This window comes from Nicotiana tomentosiformis, chromosome 6 (assembly GCF_000390325.3).
Source record: "Nicotiana tomentosiformis chromosome 6, ASM39032v3, whole genome shotgun sequence".
In the NCBI taxonomy this organism is placed as follows: domain Eukaryota; kingdom Viridiplantae; phylum Streptophyta; class Magnoliopsida; order Solanales; family Solanaceae; genus Nicotiana; species Nicotiana tomentosiformis.
Window position 1 is genome coordinate 2,854,688 of NC_090817.1, and position 14,926 is coordinate 2,869,613.

A 14,926-nucleotide genomic window follows, 5' to 3' on the forward strand; every position below is an offset into this window, starting at 1 on the left:
GTCCGATTGGCCGCCCAAAAATAACGGATCGAAAGGTACTACAATCGAAGAACCAATTTTCGACATTTTAAAATCGGGGACTTGGTGCTAAGGAAAGTCACCCTCAACACCCAAAATCAGAATGAAAGGAAACTGGGTCCAAACCGGGAAGTACCATATCAGGATCTCAAAATCGTCGGAAAAGGATCATACAACTCGGTGTGATAAACGACAAACAACTATCGATACTGCTGCTAAGGTACGGCCCTCCCATGTTCATTTGTATTTGGAAATTAACCCTAGTAGGTGTTCGACCAGAAAAAAGGATGGATTCTTCAACTCAAAGCCTTTAGGTCTGAAAGCACGCGTTGCACTCTCTTTCCCTTAGACTGGTTTTGTCCCAAATAGGTTTTTCGGCAAGGTTTTTAATGAGGCAACCATTGATCGTGCTAACTTAGAATGATTCAACAGTATCCGAGGCCTCTTTACAATCAACCTCGAATACTGGGGGGCATTGCCCTCGAATATATCAAGTTCGATGCAAGAAAGTTACTTCATGGCAACAGGGTCTCGATAGGAAAAATTTCTAAGGGCCAAATGGTCAAACAAACCATGCCCATGTAGTTTGCTCGAGCTCTGAGCACAAATCATGAACACATGTATAATGACTTATAAAGAGAAATTTCTTCTTTACCGATATCTCATATCTCAAAAAGATTTTTCTACTTCATGTTCCCGATCTATGACGTAAACAGGCTTGAGGGCCAACCATAGGTGGGGATCCTATGACCATGACAGGAGTTTGAATAATTATCCCATAAATCGGGGACTGCCATCCGAAAAATCAACGAGATCAAGCTCTATATAGCCTAAGGGCTACCTTACTTTGAGTTCGAGCAAACACTCACTCGACCATAAAGCCTAAGGGCTACATTAACTCGAGTTCGAGCAAACACTCACTCGACCATAAAGCCTAAGGCCTACATTAACTCGAGTTCGAGCAAACACTCACTCGATCATAAAGCCTAAGGGCTACATTAACTCGAGTTCGAGCAAATACTCACTCGACCATAAAGTCTAAGGGATACATTAACTTGAGTTCGAGCAAACACTCACTCGACCATAAAGCATAAGGGCTACCTTACTTCGAGTTCGAGCAAACACTCACTCGCTCATAAAGCCTAAGGGATACATTAACTCGCGTTCGAGCAAACACTCACTCGACCATAAAGCCTAAGGGCTACCTTACTTCGAGTTCGAGCAAACACTCACTCGACCATAAAGCCTAAGGGCTATATTAACTCAAGTTCGAGCAAACACTCACTCGATCATTAAGCCTAAGGGCTACTCTTACTTCGAGTTCGAGCAAACACTCACTCGACCATTAAGCTTAAGGGCTACTCTTACTTCGAGTTCGAGCAAACACTCACTCGACCATAAAGCCAAAGGGCTGTTTTCATTTCGAGTTCGAGCAAATACTCACTCGACCATAAAAGCCTAAGGGTTGGTTTTCCACTTCGAGTCCGAGAAATCATTCTCACTCAACCACAAAATCCAAGGGCTATATTGATTCAAGTTCGAACTATTACCCCGAACCGGGGACTACGTGTCAAGCTTAAAATGTCTACTCTGCTTCAAGTTTGAGCAAATCATTTCATTTGACTTCTATTTATCAAGCCTAAGGGTCACCTCAGTTCGAGTTGGAAAATTCACTCGGGGACTACCTATAAGAAACGGTCTAGTGCAGTACTTACTATCGGTTCTTTACAAAGGTCGAAAGCAGCCTCAATAGAAATAACAAAAACTACCTAAAGGTACTAAATGGCTTGGTCTTCATCGGAGGTCGCGCCCTCGGGATCTTTCCCACCTTCAGATTTGCTCGAGCTATAGAAGTCTTCCTCAGGGAAGGTGAGCCTTTGAGCCCTATTTTCCTCCGCCTTGGCAGTTTCAATCTCGGCCTCAACATCGAAGCCCTGAGCACTGACCTCCTCGAGAGCTTCCCTCCGAGCCTGTCATTTAGCATGTTCGACCATGCTCTTGGCCTTAGCCTGGTTGACCTCAACATCGATCCTTAGCTGGGCCACTTTAGCATCAGCTCTTTTATTAGCCGCGGTAACCTCGGATCTGGCCACTTCGAGTTCATTATCCAAGCTTGCCTTATCGGAAGTGGCCAAATCTAACCGACTCTTAAGCTCTTTAACCCTTTCGATCTGCACCGAGGCGTTTTCTTTTGCAGCCCAAAGCAGGGCCTCAGCCGACTCCAATTGTGCTTGAACAACCTCCTTTTTGGAAGCGAGGGTATCTATATTTTCTTTGAATTTTTCCCCCTCGGCCATTAGCTCATCCACTTGCGAATTGAGCTGTTCGATTTGTTCAAGCCTCTGCCGAACCTGTAGAATAGGATTGTTAGTGGTTATCTCCAGTTCATCTTCACTATCGTGAAGAATTCGGAATACCTGCTCGGCCATCTCCTCGTGCTCATCCCGAGTTGTTTCCAAATCTGCTCGAAGTTTCTCGCTAAGAAGTTTATAAAGAGTCACTCTTCTCAGTAAGGATTCGAACCTCGGCCTTATGATCCTCTCGAATTCGGAGGAAAGCCTCGTGATGCAACACCGAAGCCTACAAACATGAGGAAAAATGTTAGAATTATCTACAAATCTAAGTCTAAAAGAAATAGCAGAAATGCCACCAGAGTTACCCAATTCAGAGCATGTTGGGCCTCGTTGAAAAGGCAGGCGGGTCCCACCGCATTCATCACTCATTGATCCTCTTCGGTCACCAAAGACCGAATGTAACTGGCAATCCCCATGGGGGGGGGGGGAGAGAAAATTCGGGTATCCTCCGGGACAGAGAGCACTATCTTCCGCCTACGATCAGGATCAAAACTCGGGGTCGAGAATCGGTCCACTAGTTTTGGAACCGATGAAGACCTGGTAGTGACTGACCATGATGATTTATTTGGTATCGGTAATTCACCGAACCTGATAACCTCCTCCGAGGCAGCTGACTCAAGCCCATCCAGAAAATCATGGATATCGGTCAACTCCTGAATGCCCTCGTAAGATCGACCTTCCAACATGTTGGCCTCGCGGATCATAGCATCCGAAATCTGAGGGGATCCGCTAATATCGACTATCCCGAGCTCATCCCTCGACATATCCTCTACTGCCCGAGAAGTCCTACACTCAATCTCCCCTTCAACCAGCTCAGCTCGAGACAGAATAGTCTCGGCCTTTTCCTGTTATGGGATTATGGCTAGGGTTCCCTTATTTACTTCCGCCAATTCGGAAGATTGTTGTATCACAACGTTATCCCGTACATTGGCTAAATCCTCTTCTCATTCTTCGGGCTCGTCCCTTAATCGACGGATCAATTCCGAAGGCATGACACCGGAGCCCCCCTTTGGCTTCCAAGATTTCTTAGTCGGTTTTTTCTTTTCCAAGACCGAGGAACTCTGTACGTTTTTTCTCTTTTTTTATCTAACTTGCTTCGGGGAAGGAACCTCTTCATCACCGGATGGGGGCCTCATGGCAACATCCTTCCCGAGTCATACAAAGAAAAAAGGGGGGATAAGCAAGTAAAGAAGAACAAATGACAAACAAATCAAGAAAGAGACTTACCATGACTACGAGCCTCCCATCGACCCTTTGATAATTCCACCCAAGCACGCTCGGAGTACGGTCTCTGCAGCACCAGACCTTCAACCCATTGTTTAAGATCCAGAATCGGTTCCGGCATCCGAGTTACGGTTGTGACAAAAAAGGAAAAATGGATCAAGAAAATGAAAGGCATTCACAAAATTAAAACGAACAGAGGGAAATAAATGCTCACGGTTCATATTTCATTTCTCAGGAAACGACATGTCATCGTCGGGGATCAGGTCCGAGGTTTTGACTCGAACAAAACAGCCCATCCAACCCCGATCACGAGTCTCGTCTATACTCGAGAACATCGATTTTGTTACTCCGCGTGCAAGCTTGATTAACCCTACTCGATAAAGTCGGGGACTATAAAGGCACATAAGGTGATCCAGGGTGAAAAGACACCCCTCGATTTTGCTTGAGAAAAATCAGAGAAGAATCACTATTCTCCAAAAAGAAGGATGGATTTGGCCTAGGGGCACGTCGTATCTCTTGCAAAAGGCGATGATGATAGGATTTAAAGGACCCAACGTGTGAAGGATAAGTGTAAACACTTAGGAACCCTTCCACGTGGGTGGTAATTGATTCATCAGACGATGGGACTACCACGTACTTATCATCCCAGTTGCATTCTTGTTTGACTTTCTCGAGAATTTTCTCGGTGATTGTACATTGGTACCTCGACATCGGCTCACATCGGCCCGGTACCGAAGAAGGTTTTTCAACTTTAAAGTCACTGATAGTTGCACATCCTACCGGAACAAATTCCTCAGGGCGAGGATCCGCCGCATCCTCACCGCCGGCGGGTCGTGTTGAAGAGGCGACCTCCTTTTGCGGAACAGTTTTAGACGTTTTGGCCATCTAAATTTATGTGAACAAAGAAGAAGGGAGATTGAAGTATTTTTATGTTTTGAGAAGAACAAGAAACTTGGAAATAGGAAGTTTTGGAGAAGACGAAAGACTCTGAAGATTGGAATTAAAAAGACTTAAAAGTTTGAAATGATGAAGAAGGGGGCTATTTATAGATGTCACAGTGACAGTTCAAAATTGGCAGTGGTCGATCATAGACTGACGCGCATTTAATGCCTTGGTAACTGGACTGACGGGACATTTGTCACATACGTCACGATCGGGCTCGACGCAGACGTCAGTATGTATCTAGTCAGAGGTTGAAAAATCATATCGTTCCTAGCCATCGTCTTTCCGAGAAACGAGAGGACTATATGTATACAGTCAAAATTGAGTTTGCCCTTTGTGTGATTAGTCAAGATTGGAGCATGACGATCCGAGTGTCGTCGTTATAATATCGATCTATGATGTGAAGTTGGGTTATCGAGCTCGAGATCCATAGACCGACCGAGCTCGAGTCAAGGTCGAGTTCGAGATCCAGAGGCCGACCTATACCGAGATCAAGATCGAGCCAACAGACAAAGAGTCATTGTACCACACTAGGGAAGAGAATTTCGACGGAAATCAAGGAAAAACTAATTAACTATTCTATCATGGGATTCTCACTATGTATTTTTAATTATATCCAAAGTAGGATTTTTTCACTATATTAGGAATGGCTATCATTTCTATAAAGGGGATCCACACATTGATACACTCTCACATTTCAAAGATTATTGAGATTTACACACATATAGTAAAGATTATCCTTTTTTGGGCTTTGGACATTGATTCATCTTGTTCATTTATAAATCATTCTCTATTCAATTTTAGTTTGTATTCATTCCTTTTTACGGTCAATATTTGATATATTTCTACCTATTTTTTTGATTTGTACTAATTTATACCATGTATCCTTAGAACCACGTATAAATTTAACTCTATCCGTTTTTCGTGTAAACAATATTTAATGACAGACGTTCTGTGTTTAATTTATAGACGTTAATCATTCGGACTGATTTTGGATGGTTAAGTTTCGCTTTATATTAGGGGTGGGCATCCGTCGGTTCGGTTGGTTATTATGAAAGTAAAGTTCGGTTTTCGATTTTGTAATATTAATATCTAAATCAAACCAAAGTATTTACAGTTTGGTACGGTTTTTTCAAAGTTCTGTTCGGTTATTTCTGATTTAGTTTTTCGGTTATTAAGGGTTCAAGATTTTTATATCTTGGATTTACTTCCGGTGGTCATAAAATGCGAGAAACTTTGTTCTAAATCAAGTCTGGCTTATATGGTTTGGACGCATTAATGCGGATTGATTGCTTTCAGCTACTCTAATCTAGAGAATCTTGAAATAAACAAACACCAATCTAGCTGTACTGGAACAAACTTTTGTTGTTAATTATCGGATTCAATTCCTTTTAGAGCAGCCCACTACTATTGTTTTTAGTAGCAATATGAACAAACTAACAATTAACAAAATAACAATTAATCCACTAGCAGGATTTCACGTCCAAACAGAACACAACAACTACCGAAAATTGCTCAGTGATTAATGAAATATCAAAATAACTTAGCATAAAATTAAATAAAGTCAAGACCATGTTCCTATTTAACAAAATAACGTAGCATAGAAAGGGATCAATAGAAGAAAGTTACATGCTAATTTTAACTTAGTGGAATAATCAACACAAGAAATTTCCACCAAAATCGAATGAGCTGAGGAACATAGAAATGGAACTCAGAACTCAGAAGAAGTCGCAATAATCTGAGGAAGAAGGATGAGCGACGAGCTGAGGAAGAACGCGTCACAGTCGAGCTGAGGAAGAAGGCAGCAGTCGCACAAGGAACCTTAAATCTAATTTTTTATTTAGGTTTGGGAAATGAGAATGTATCAGTAAGACTAAGTCTTAGGTAATTAGGTTTGGGTAAATTGGGTGGGTTTCAAATGGGTATTGGACTATTGGGCTTCAGCCTTCAGATGGGTAATAAGTTTTGGACTCTAAAAAGAACCCATATGTTCAAACCTATTTTTCTCAACTAATACCTAAAATTTTGATTTTTCGGTTTAACCGAAAACCGAAATACCAAAAACGTAAACCGCACCGAAAATCGAAATTTAATAATTTAAAAACTGTGCACCGACCGAATAACCGATTAAAGCAAAACCGAAAAATCGAAATTCACGGTTCGACCGGTATTTTTGATTCGGCCGATATTATGTCCACCCCTACTTTATATATTAGTGTAAATTATTCTAAATCTGTTTAACCTTTTGGATTAGAAATAATGCTCTTTTAATTTTTTAAAATGGGACACGGAGCCTCCTCATTATTAATGGCCAAAGGAAGATCATTTTAATAGATTTTGAATGGAAAAAATTAGTCATAGGACCGCGATACAAGTTTAATATTTTCTTTAAAATAAATATTGTTCCAAACACCATGGGCGCGTGATATGATGTTTACTAATTTTCCTCCTCTCCTATTACTGTCCTTATGTTTTTGTATGGTATTGTACTGGTTGTTGTTGGTAGGGCAGAAAAAGGACATGGTGCACAAATCAATTTTTTTTATTTATGCATAGCATATCTGTATACGGGTAAAATCGAGCTCGATATTCGATCTCGCTTCAAAAATTCCCTGATTAGGTCGGGGTCAAAATATCTGTGATTGGATAAGGTCGAGCTTGAAAATCGATCTAACGTTCGATACAATCAGCCAAGATCGAAATATGGTGATTGAGATCGAACCCAAAGCATTGTCGAAATTAGCCATCGAGACCATCGAATTTGTCCTCAAGTTAACCAAAGGCATAACCGGTCCCGTTTCTAGCCGTCTCGAAAAAATCTTTGCCAACTTATCCGACAAGGGTCCGTAATTCTCGCCATTAACTAATTATTATGGCAGAAATCACGGAACGACTCAAAAAGGGTACCAACTGTCAGCAAATCAAGGACTTTTGTCTTTTATAGAACAATAAAATAATACATTAAAAGGTAGAGATCTCCCCTAATATATAAAGGGAACTTGATGAATCATAAGACACATTGTAACATATACTGACAAGCAATACATTCTCTAAGTTTTTGCTCTTTGATATTTTTTGTGTCAATAAAAGTGTATTCAACTCAAGGGTGACTTGCTTCCTTACGTTGAAATCATCCAACTTACGTGGTTTGCAGTTAATTTATCATTATTTATTTCAATCGCAATCTAATTTATCGCTTTGTATCAAGTTAATCCGCATATCCTTAAAACCACTAACAAATTCAATTGTTATCCGATATTGAGGGTAAACAATATCCTAAGAGGTGTGACGTAGACAACTTACCTATCATAAGTTAGTGGCTACTTTCACTGTTCGAATCCGTAACACATAGATTTCACGGAAATAACTTTATCGTTACTCTAAGGAACTAGAACTTATTATACAGCTATTGATATCATAGACCTTTTAAATTTCTTTTGAAGTACTTCGCGAGTAGCTAGTCCCTTACCATAGTTTTTCTATCTATGGTCATGAAATATGTCTCTTTGTTTAAATTGTTGTTATTGTTCAAATGGTTTACTTTAACTGTGTTTTTTTCTGCCCATTAGTATTACAAATGGATGAATTCGAAAGTATTTACTCGTGATGAGATTACTTATGCAAATTGAACTCCTTCTATGTCGTTATTATAGATAACGCTTTCTTCATTACATTCCGTGAGCAAACGAAACTTATTGATTGTCTAATTTCATATTTCAACGATCTATTTTGTGTACAAATTAAGGCTGTCCAACGGGACGGGCTGTTCCGATCCCGTTTTGTCCCACTTAAATATAAACGGGATGGGCCAATATTAAACGGTACACAGGATGCTCATTTCGTCCCGTCCCGTCCCGTCTATCCCCCGTATTTTTTAAAAAATTTTTGAAATATAGCCATTGGGCAACGGCCGGCCCGTAACTCCCCCTCCCCCCTCCCCCCCCCCCAAAAAAAAAAAACACCCCCTAACTTTTAATATAACCCTTAAGTTCATTAAATTATATTTTGGCCCTATTGTTAATTATAAATCACCCCATCCTTCTTTATTTTTTCCCACAAAAATCAATCATTCTCTCTCAAATCTCTTACATTCTATCTATGTTGTCTTACACTCTTACTTAGTTACTTAATGGCTTGAAATTATATTAAATAAATTATAATTCTATTATAATTACTTAAATATTTCATTACAAGTCTTTTATTTTAATATTTTATAATTCTTTACTTAGTTTCCTAATTTTTTTATAATTTATTAAGTTTTAAGTTTATTAAATAAGTCAAAAAACTAGTTATTGCAAACTTTAAAAACTTAGTCATTGTCAAAAAACTAGCCGTTGCCAAACTTAATGCTTAAATAATTTCTTTTTCAAACGGCTCACTTAAGGCACGCGAAACCGTCCCGTCCCGCTCCGTCCCATCCCGTTTGTTAGCGCGATGGGATGAGCCTACCGTTTCATCCCGTTTATCCCGTCCCGCCACCGTCCCGACTAAATATCGTCCCGTCCCGTTCCGTTAATTTTGTCCCGTCCAGTTGGACAGCCATACAAATGGATTAAGAACAATCTGGTTCGTTAGCGGCGCAAGCAGTTATATACACAAAACTAATGACAAAAGCTTATAATTAATTAACTATAGTGCTGTGCAAATATGAATGTTAGAAGTGACAAATGAACGTAACGGGTTCCTATTATTATTATTATTATGGAGCTTTTGGTTCTACGTAGTTAAATTAAAAAAGAATACAAAATTTTACTTCTATAATAACTTGGAAGCCACACAAATGATGGGGAAAAAAAGGAAAAGGATAGCCAAAATTATTAAAGTTTGGCAATACTAATGCTTCCGTTTTAATTTATATGAACTTATTTGACTGAATACAGAAATTAATAAAAGATAAAAAACGTTTGAACTTGTGGTGTAAAATAAGACACATATATTTTGTGTTACTATAAATCATTACATAAAAGGTAAATTATTTTCAAATAAAAAAATTAATTATTATTTTTTAAACTAACTAAAAATAATATAGATTCACCTATATTGAATGGGGAGTATAATTTATGAATGGGGAAGTTCCAAAACTATGGGTTCCATACCATGTGAAAAATATAATAATTTTACGTAATTTTCAAAACAGTTGTGTATTCTTTTTCCACTTTCAGCCTCAACCCACATGACCACAAAACAAGTGCATCCTATTTATTGGGTCTTTTATAAAGTAACCTACTTTATGTTTTATTAAATTAATTAAAGAGATTAAAAAGGGAGATGATGACAAAATGAAGTGCTAATTTCAAAAATCATAGCTCTAACAAATAATTAATTAAGCCATTATATAAACAAGATACAAAATTATTGGTTCATTTTTGAGAATAATATTGCAATGTCATGCATGTTTTGGTCCCAATATTCACATTCGCACTAAAGACTACTTTTGACAAGTTGAGGTAGAAGACTGAGACATTAATTAACTTAAACTTAATTGAGGTAATTAATATGCTAATGCTAATGCCAGGAGAATTTATTCTTTCTTAATCTAAATAATAAATGAAAACGTGTCTTGATCTTTGCTCTAAAGGCATGTCTACACTCAACTTGATATAGCCATAAGCCAAAAATAGAGTTTGAGTTCTATATATATTCCGACTATATAAAATAATTTTTGCAATCAGATTTTTCAAAAATATAACTAAAAATAATTGTCCATATTAAATTGGATCAATCGTGGCTATTGTCATCGCCTAACGTAAAATGGGAAGATTCGAATATGTCATCCATTACAAATATTACTTAATTAGTAATATATGACATTTTTCAAAAGAAATCAGTGAATAAAAACACAAAAGGTATATAAAAATTATTTAAAAAATCATATAGTGTATATAGTTATTCAACGCGAAGAAGTTAAATAATTCAAATCTTTTCGAATATGGGAGCTTTATGGTTACATGCAGAATATAAAGCAGCACAACGTATAGGAACTCTACTTATTATTCTGGAAATAATTCAAAGCATATTTGACCAATTTGTTTGATACAAATTGCCAAGTCTTGTGACAACTGATAATTTAATACGTTTTAAGTTTTGTTCAAAAGGAGGAAACTGTGGCAACACTTTGATAAAGTCAGATGAAAAGTACAGTACAAAGAAATTAAGTGACAATAAATGATAGTACTAGTATTTAAGTTATACACATTTGCCATCTAGAGATAGTTTGCCCCGTAGTAAGATACGGAGCTGGAAGAGAATTTCAGTATACTTCTTCTTTGGTCAGATTATTATTGCATAATAACTTGAGCCTGTTATAATCCATCCAATTAAAGTGTGATTTAAAATATATTCACAGTTTACAATATATTTAAAGATTAACCCATTCGCTTTCCTCAAGACACAAACATCATAAAGTTTTAACCTCAAAGTTCAAACTTTCGAACATCGTGTCCTAAAGTTTGAAAAAGATTCATGCAGTCGTTCTCTGCTGCATTGGTCTTGTCACTCCCCACTCTCCACCATAACAAAATATTTCCATTATATTTCAGGAGTAGTCAAAGGTCGGAACTCTAGGGGAATGAGCGTTTTAGGACGGGATCTAAAAGCTCTCTAACGTATTGCGGTTGTGTCCAGAAGTTCGAATCTTATGTCCTGAATTTCAAATTAGCAGTTCAAAAATTCAGGACACTAAGTCCTGAATTTCAAATTAGCAGCTCAAAAATTGAGGATACTTAGTCTTAAAGTTTGAATGAATTGACTAATCTTTAAGTACATTGTAAATTGTTGATATATGTTAAATAACATGCTTAAAAATGACTACTGGTTGCACTTTGTAATTCTTGGATCGGCCTATATAACATGTTATTAGTCCTTTTTTAAAGTTTTTATATTAGAATTACTATATAGAGTTACATGTAGATTGTAATTCAATTTAACTTATGAATAAAATTAATTTATACATTATGAGTGCATAGAATTTAATTCAATTCAATAAAACGTATAAAGATTGAAAGTCAATATCGACGACATATATATAGGTGGCTTTATGAAACTGCTATTTGTTTTTTCTGTAAACGAATATTGTCTTGCTATTAATTAAGCCACAGCAATCAATTCTTAATTTTGACTACTCTAATTTCACACCTATAAAGCAGAGAATAAGCTGATTTTGGATTTTTATATTAACTATTCTCAGGTTAGTCTTTCTCTAAACATGAAAAAGTGGACTTCAAAACTATCACATTACTTTAATTTTTAAAATTTTTGCTTCAAAAACTAAAGGCATCATCTTGGATTTTTATTAGAGAACGCTTTATTCATATTGGATTTACTTGACGTGAATTTAAATCAATTTGATTAGTGTGCTTCAATACCTAATGGTTAAACGAAAATATCACCTTGACCACTTGTTCTCTATCATGAATCTTCTAAACTAAACTTTACTTAGTTTTATTTAACTAAATATGAGAAAAGTTTAGGAAAATAATAAAGAAAGAAAAAGAAAAAACTTAGTGCATTAGTAGCTTTCGGTGTAAGAGATCAGAATTTCATGTGACATGTGACATAAGAAGAATCTCTTTCGTAGTTTTTGGATCACAAAATCTTTTATTTTATTAAAGCATGGGTTTAGGCCTTTTCCATTAGACACCTTAGCATGTTTTATGAAAAGAAAATCATTTAAAGTTCGGATTTTTTTTTATTAAAGTACTTAATTCTATGTGACATTATTACATTTGAAAAATCAAAGAGGTTATCTCCGATTATGAATTAATTTTTTTGACTTATATATTATAATCTTTAATTATTTGAATTTTATTTTAAAGATTTGAAGATTCTATATCAAAATAATGAAAGTTAAATAATTTGGCTCTCATGTAATCTTGGAGGAATTATACATTTTTAATCCAATGCACAAATTTTTATTCTCGCTGCTGTGCCCTAACACCATGACAGAAACTGATTAAACATATATTACTAAGGTAGTACATATAATTGAGATTAACCTCTAAAGATACCAATAATTATGTCCCTTAGATCATCTATATAACACATAAACTAAACCTAAAATTGAAAAAGAAAGAAAGAAAGGAAAAAAGGGAATCCAAAGTGCACAAAGTTAGTTGAGATTGTGTCCTAGTACTTAATGAAGTTCATGAAAATTATAAGAGATTAAAATCTAAATTAATGGAGGTAAAAAGGCCAATTTTTATCCTTTTAAATTTTTATCAGGATAATTATATTTGATAAGTAGAGTTATTGATATTCATATTGAAGGAAAGTGACAAGTACTTGGTTAAATAATTAAAGCACACACACTAAATTGGAATATTATTATAATAATTACACAATCAAATTATTTATAAAGTAATCATATTATATATATATATATATATATATATATATAAAAATTGAAATTATAAAGAGTTAGCCACAATTAAACGGATATTCATCCTTAGACCCTTAAATAAGATTTTAAGTTCATATAAAAAAAAATTAATGGATAATATTTTTTTTATTCTTACGCGATATAAAACTAAATTTATTGATGCTTTATATAGATACTGAAGGAAAACTTTTGAACAACGGTAAAGTTATTTTCGTATGCCCTATAGGTCACGGGTTCGACTCATGAAAATAACAACTAACATTTGTATTAGGATAAACTGTTTATATCACATCCCTTAAGAAAAGACTCTTTCCTTATCCCTACATAAACGCGGATGCACCAAATTGCCGTTTTTCTTTATATTAATATCGAACATCGAATAAAAAAATAAATAAAAAAAAGACATTTATCATAGAACCCCATATGTGCACCGTTTCTAACTGATATCCCAATGGCCATGATCTTTAAACCTTTTCCAAAGACTCATCGTATCTTCTTTGAATTCTTTTTTAATGGAATCTTGTTTGAATAAATATAAACAAATAAGGACACAGTTATACGTGGAAACTATATGGAGTGAGTCACCAAACATGAACTGGGACGTGGCAATCTTCTATTACAACAGTGTGGTCGTTACTCAAACGTCAAATTTCCCTTGTCCTTTTCAACTTTATCCTCTAGCAGCCCATTGTTTAATATTAGCCCTTACTACTTTCTAAAGAAATTGAAAAGTTTTTATTGCAATTATATCCTTGAGATTTTGACCACCTTACATTTTGTTGCCCTTATAGCCTTGATAATCATCTTTTCTCCTGTTTGAAAGTACGAATTTTGACATATTTTCGGAAAATACAATAACACTAACAACATACCCAATGAAAATCCACATATGAGATTTAGGGCGGATAGTGTACGCATATCCATACCTTGTAAAGAGGAAGTGGTTACTTTGAATAGACTTTCAGCTCAAGGAAAGCATAATCCCAATAGTCATGAGAATAAATACGATACTAGAGATGCCATAAAAAAATAAGCAGTAGTAACAACAAGAAAAGTAAGATAACTGAATCAAAAGATAGCAGGTAGTAATATAAACTAAGAATAAGAAAGTACGAGAGTAATATTAATACTATTGGTATGGAGAAGAAAACGCGCGACTACCTACTAGCTTAATACTCGACTTCCATATCCCCTCAATGATTATATTCTCAGTAAGCTAAAGATATGCCGCATCTTACCTAATCACCTCTCTCCAATATTTTAGAAAGTACAAGAGAATAAATAATAATACACACCTATACAAGAAACTTTGTAAATGATATGAAATAAAGTGTGAAACAATTAGATTCAATATCGTCGTTCTCCAATTAGACTTATGCAAATAATATTACTTCTTAGTATGTTTAAGTATTTCATTTGGAATTACTTTGGTGATATTACAAAATTTGTTCATCTTATATACAAAAGAGACTATAGTGAGATTCAATATTTACAAACTTATGTGGGTACATCGAAGAATGTTGACAGTAACATTTAACATTTCTTTAGCCATTAGAGGGAAATTTAGTGGCTAATCTCTACACTATGGCGAAAACAATCCTACTAAACTCTATAATTAAGAAGCAGAAGAGCATCGAATTAGTAGAGCACAACAAATTAAAAAACTAAATTATGTACGCATAATTTCTTGCCTATATATTTTGCTTATTTTAACTTAAAATTTAATTTCTTTAAAAAAAAACTAAAAAGAAATATCTCGGAAGTGTGTTATGACATAATGTGCCAAATTTGAGATTTCTTAATCATCAAGTAAATGCGTCAACACAAAACTAACGCGCACCTAGGGCCAAAATAGAATTCTAAACAATCTAGAGGGTCAGCCATGTAATTAAAGCTAATTAAGATACCCTACCAAAATATTAAAACAAAAAATAAATGGTTCAGAGAAAGGAAAAACAAAAGAAAAAAATAGCTCCGTGATTGCTATAAATACGTACCTCAAGTGTAACTA

The 14,926-nt window shown here is 35.8% G+C and overlaps 1 protein-coding gene across 1 annotated transcript; it reads right to left on the reverse strand.

The window, feature by feature from the left end:
- Window positions 1–1,796: 1,796 nt before the first annotated feature.
- Window positions 1,797–4,481, reverse strand: LOC138893485 (MAR-binding filament-like protein 1). Its single transcript, XM_070178100.1, has 4 exons — window positions 4,377–4,481; window positions 2,925–3,217; window positions 2,037–2,598; window positions 1,797–1,988 (listed from the first exon to the last, which is right to left on the reverse strand). The coding sequence occupies exons 1-4, from the start codon at window positions 4,479–4,481 to the stop codon at window positions 1,797–1,799; spliced, it is 1,152 nt and encodes a 383-aa protein (XP_070034201.1).
- Between the last annotated feature and the right edge of the window lie 10,445 nt (window positions 4,482–14,926).

What these genes read in the sequence shown, in the direction of transcription:
- LOC138893485 (XM_070178100.1), bottom strand. Translation starts at nt 4,481, where the DNA reads ATGGCCAAAACGTCTAAAACTGTTCCGCAAAAGGAGGTCGCCTCTTCA. An exon ending in GCCCTGAGGAATTTGTTCCG is followed by an intron (nt 3,218 to 4,376) that starts GTAGGATGTGCA and finishes ATCCCATAACAG; the next exon opens with GAAAAGGCCGAGACTATTCT. An exon ending in AGCTAAGGATCGATGTTGAG is followed by an intron (nt 1,989 to 2,036) that starts GTCAACCAGGCT and finishes GCTAAATGACAG; the next exon opens with GCTCGGAGGGAAGCTCTCGA.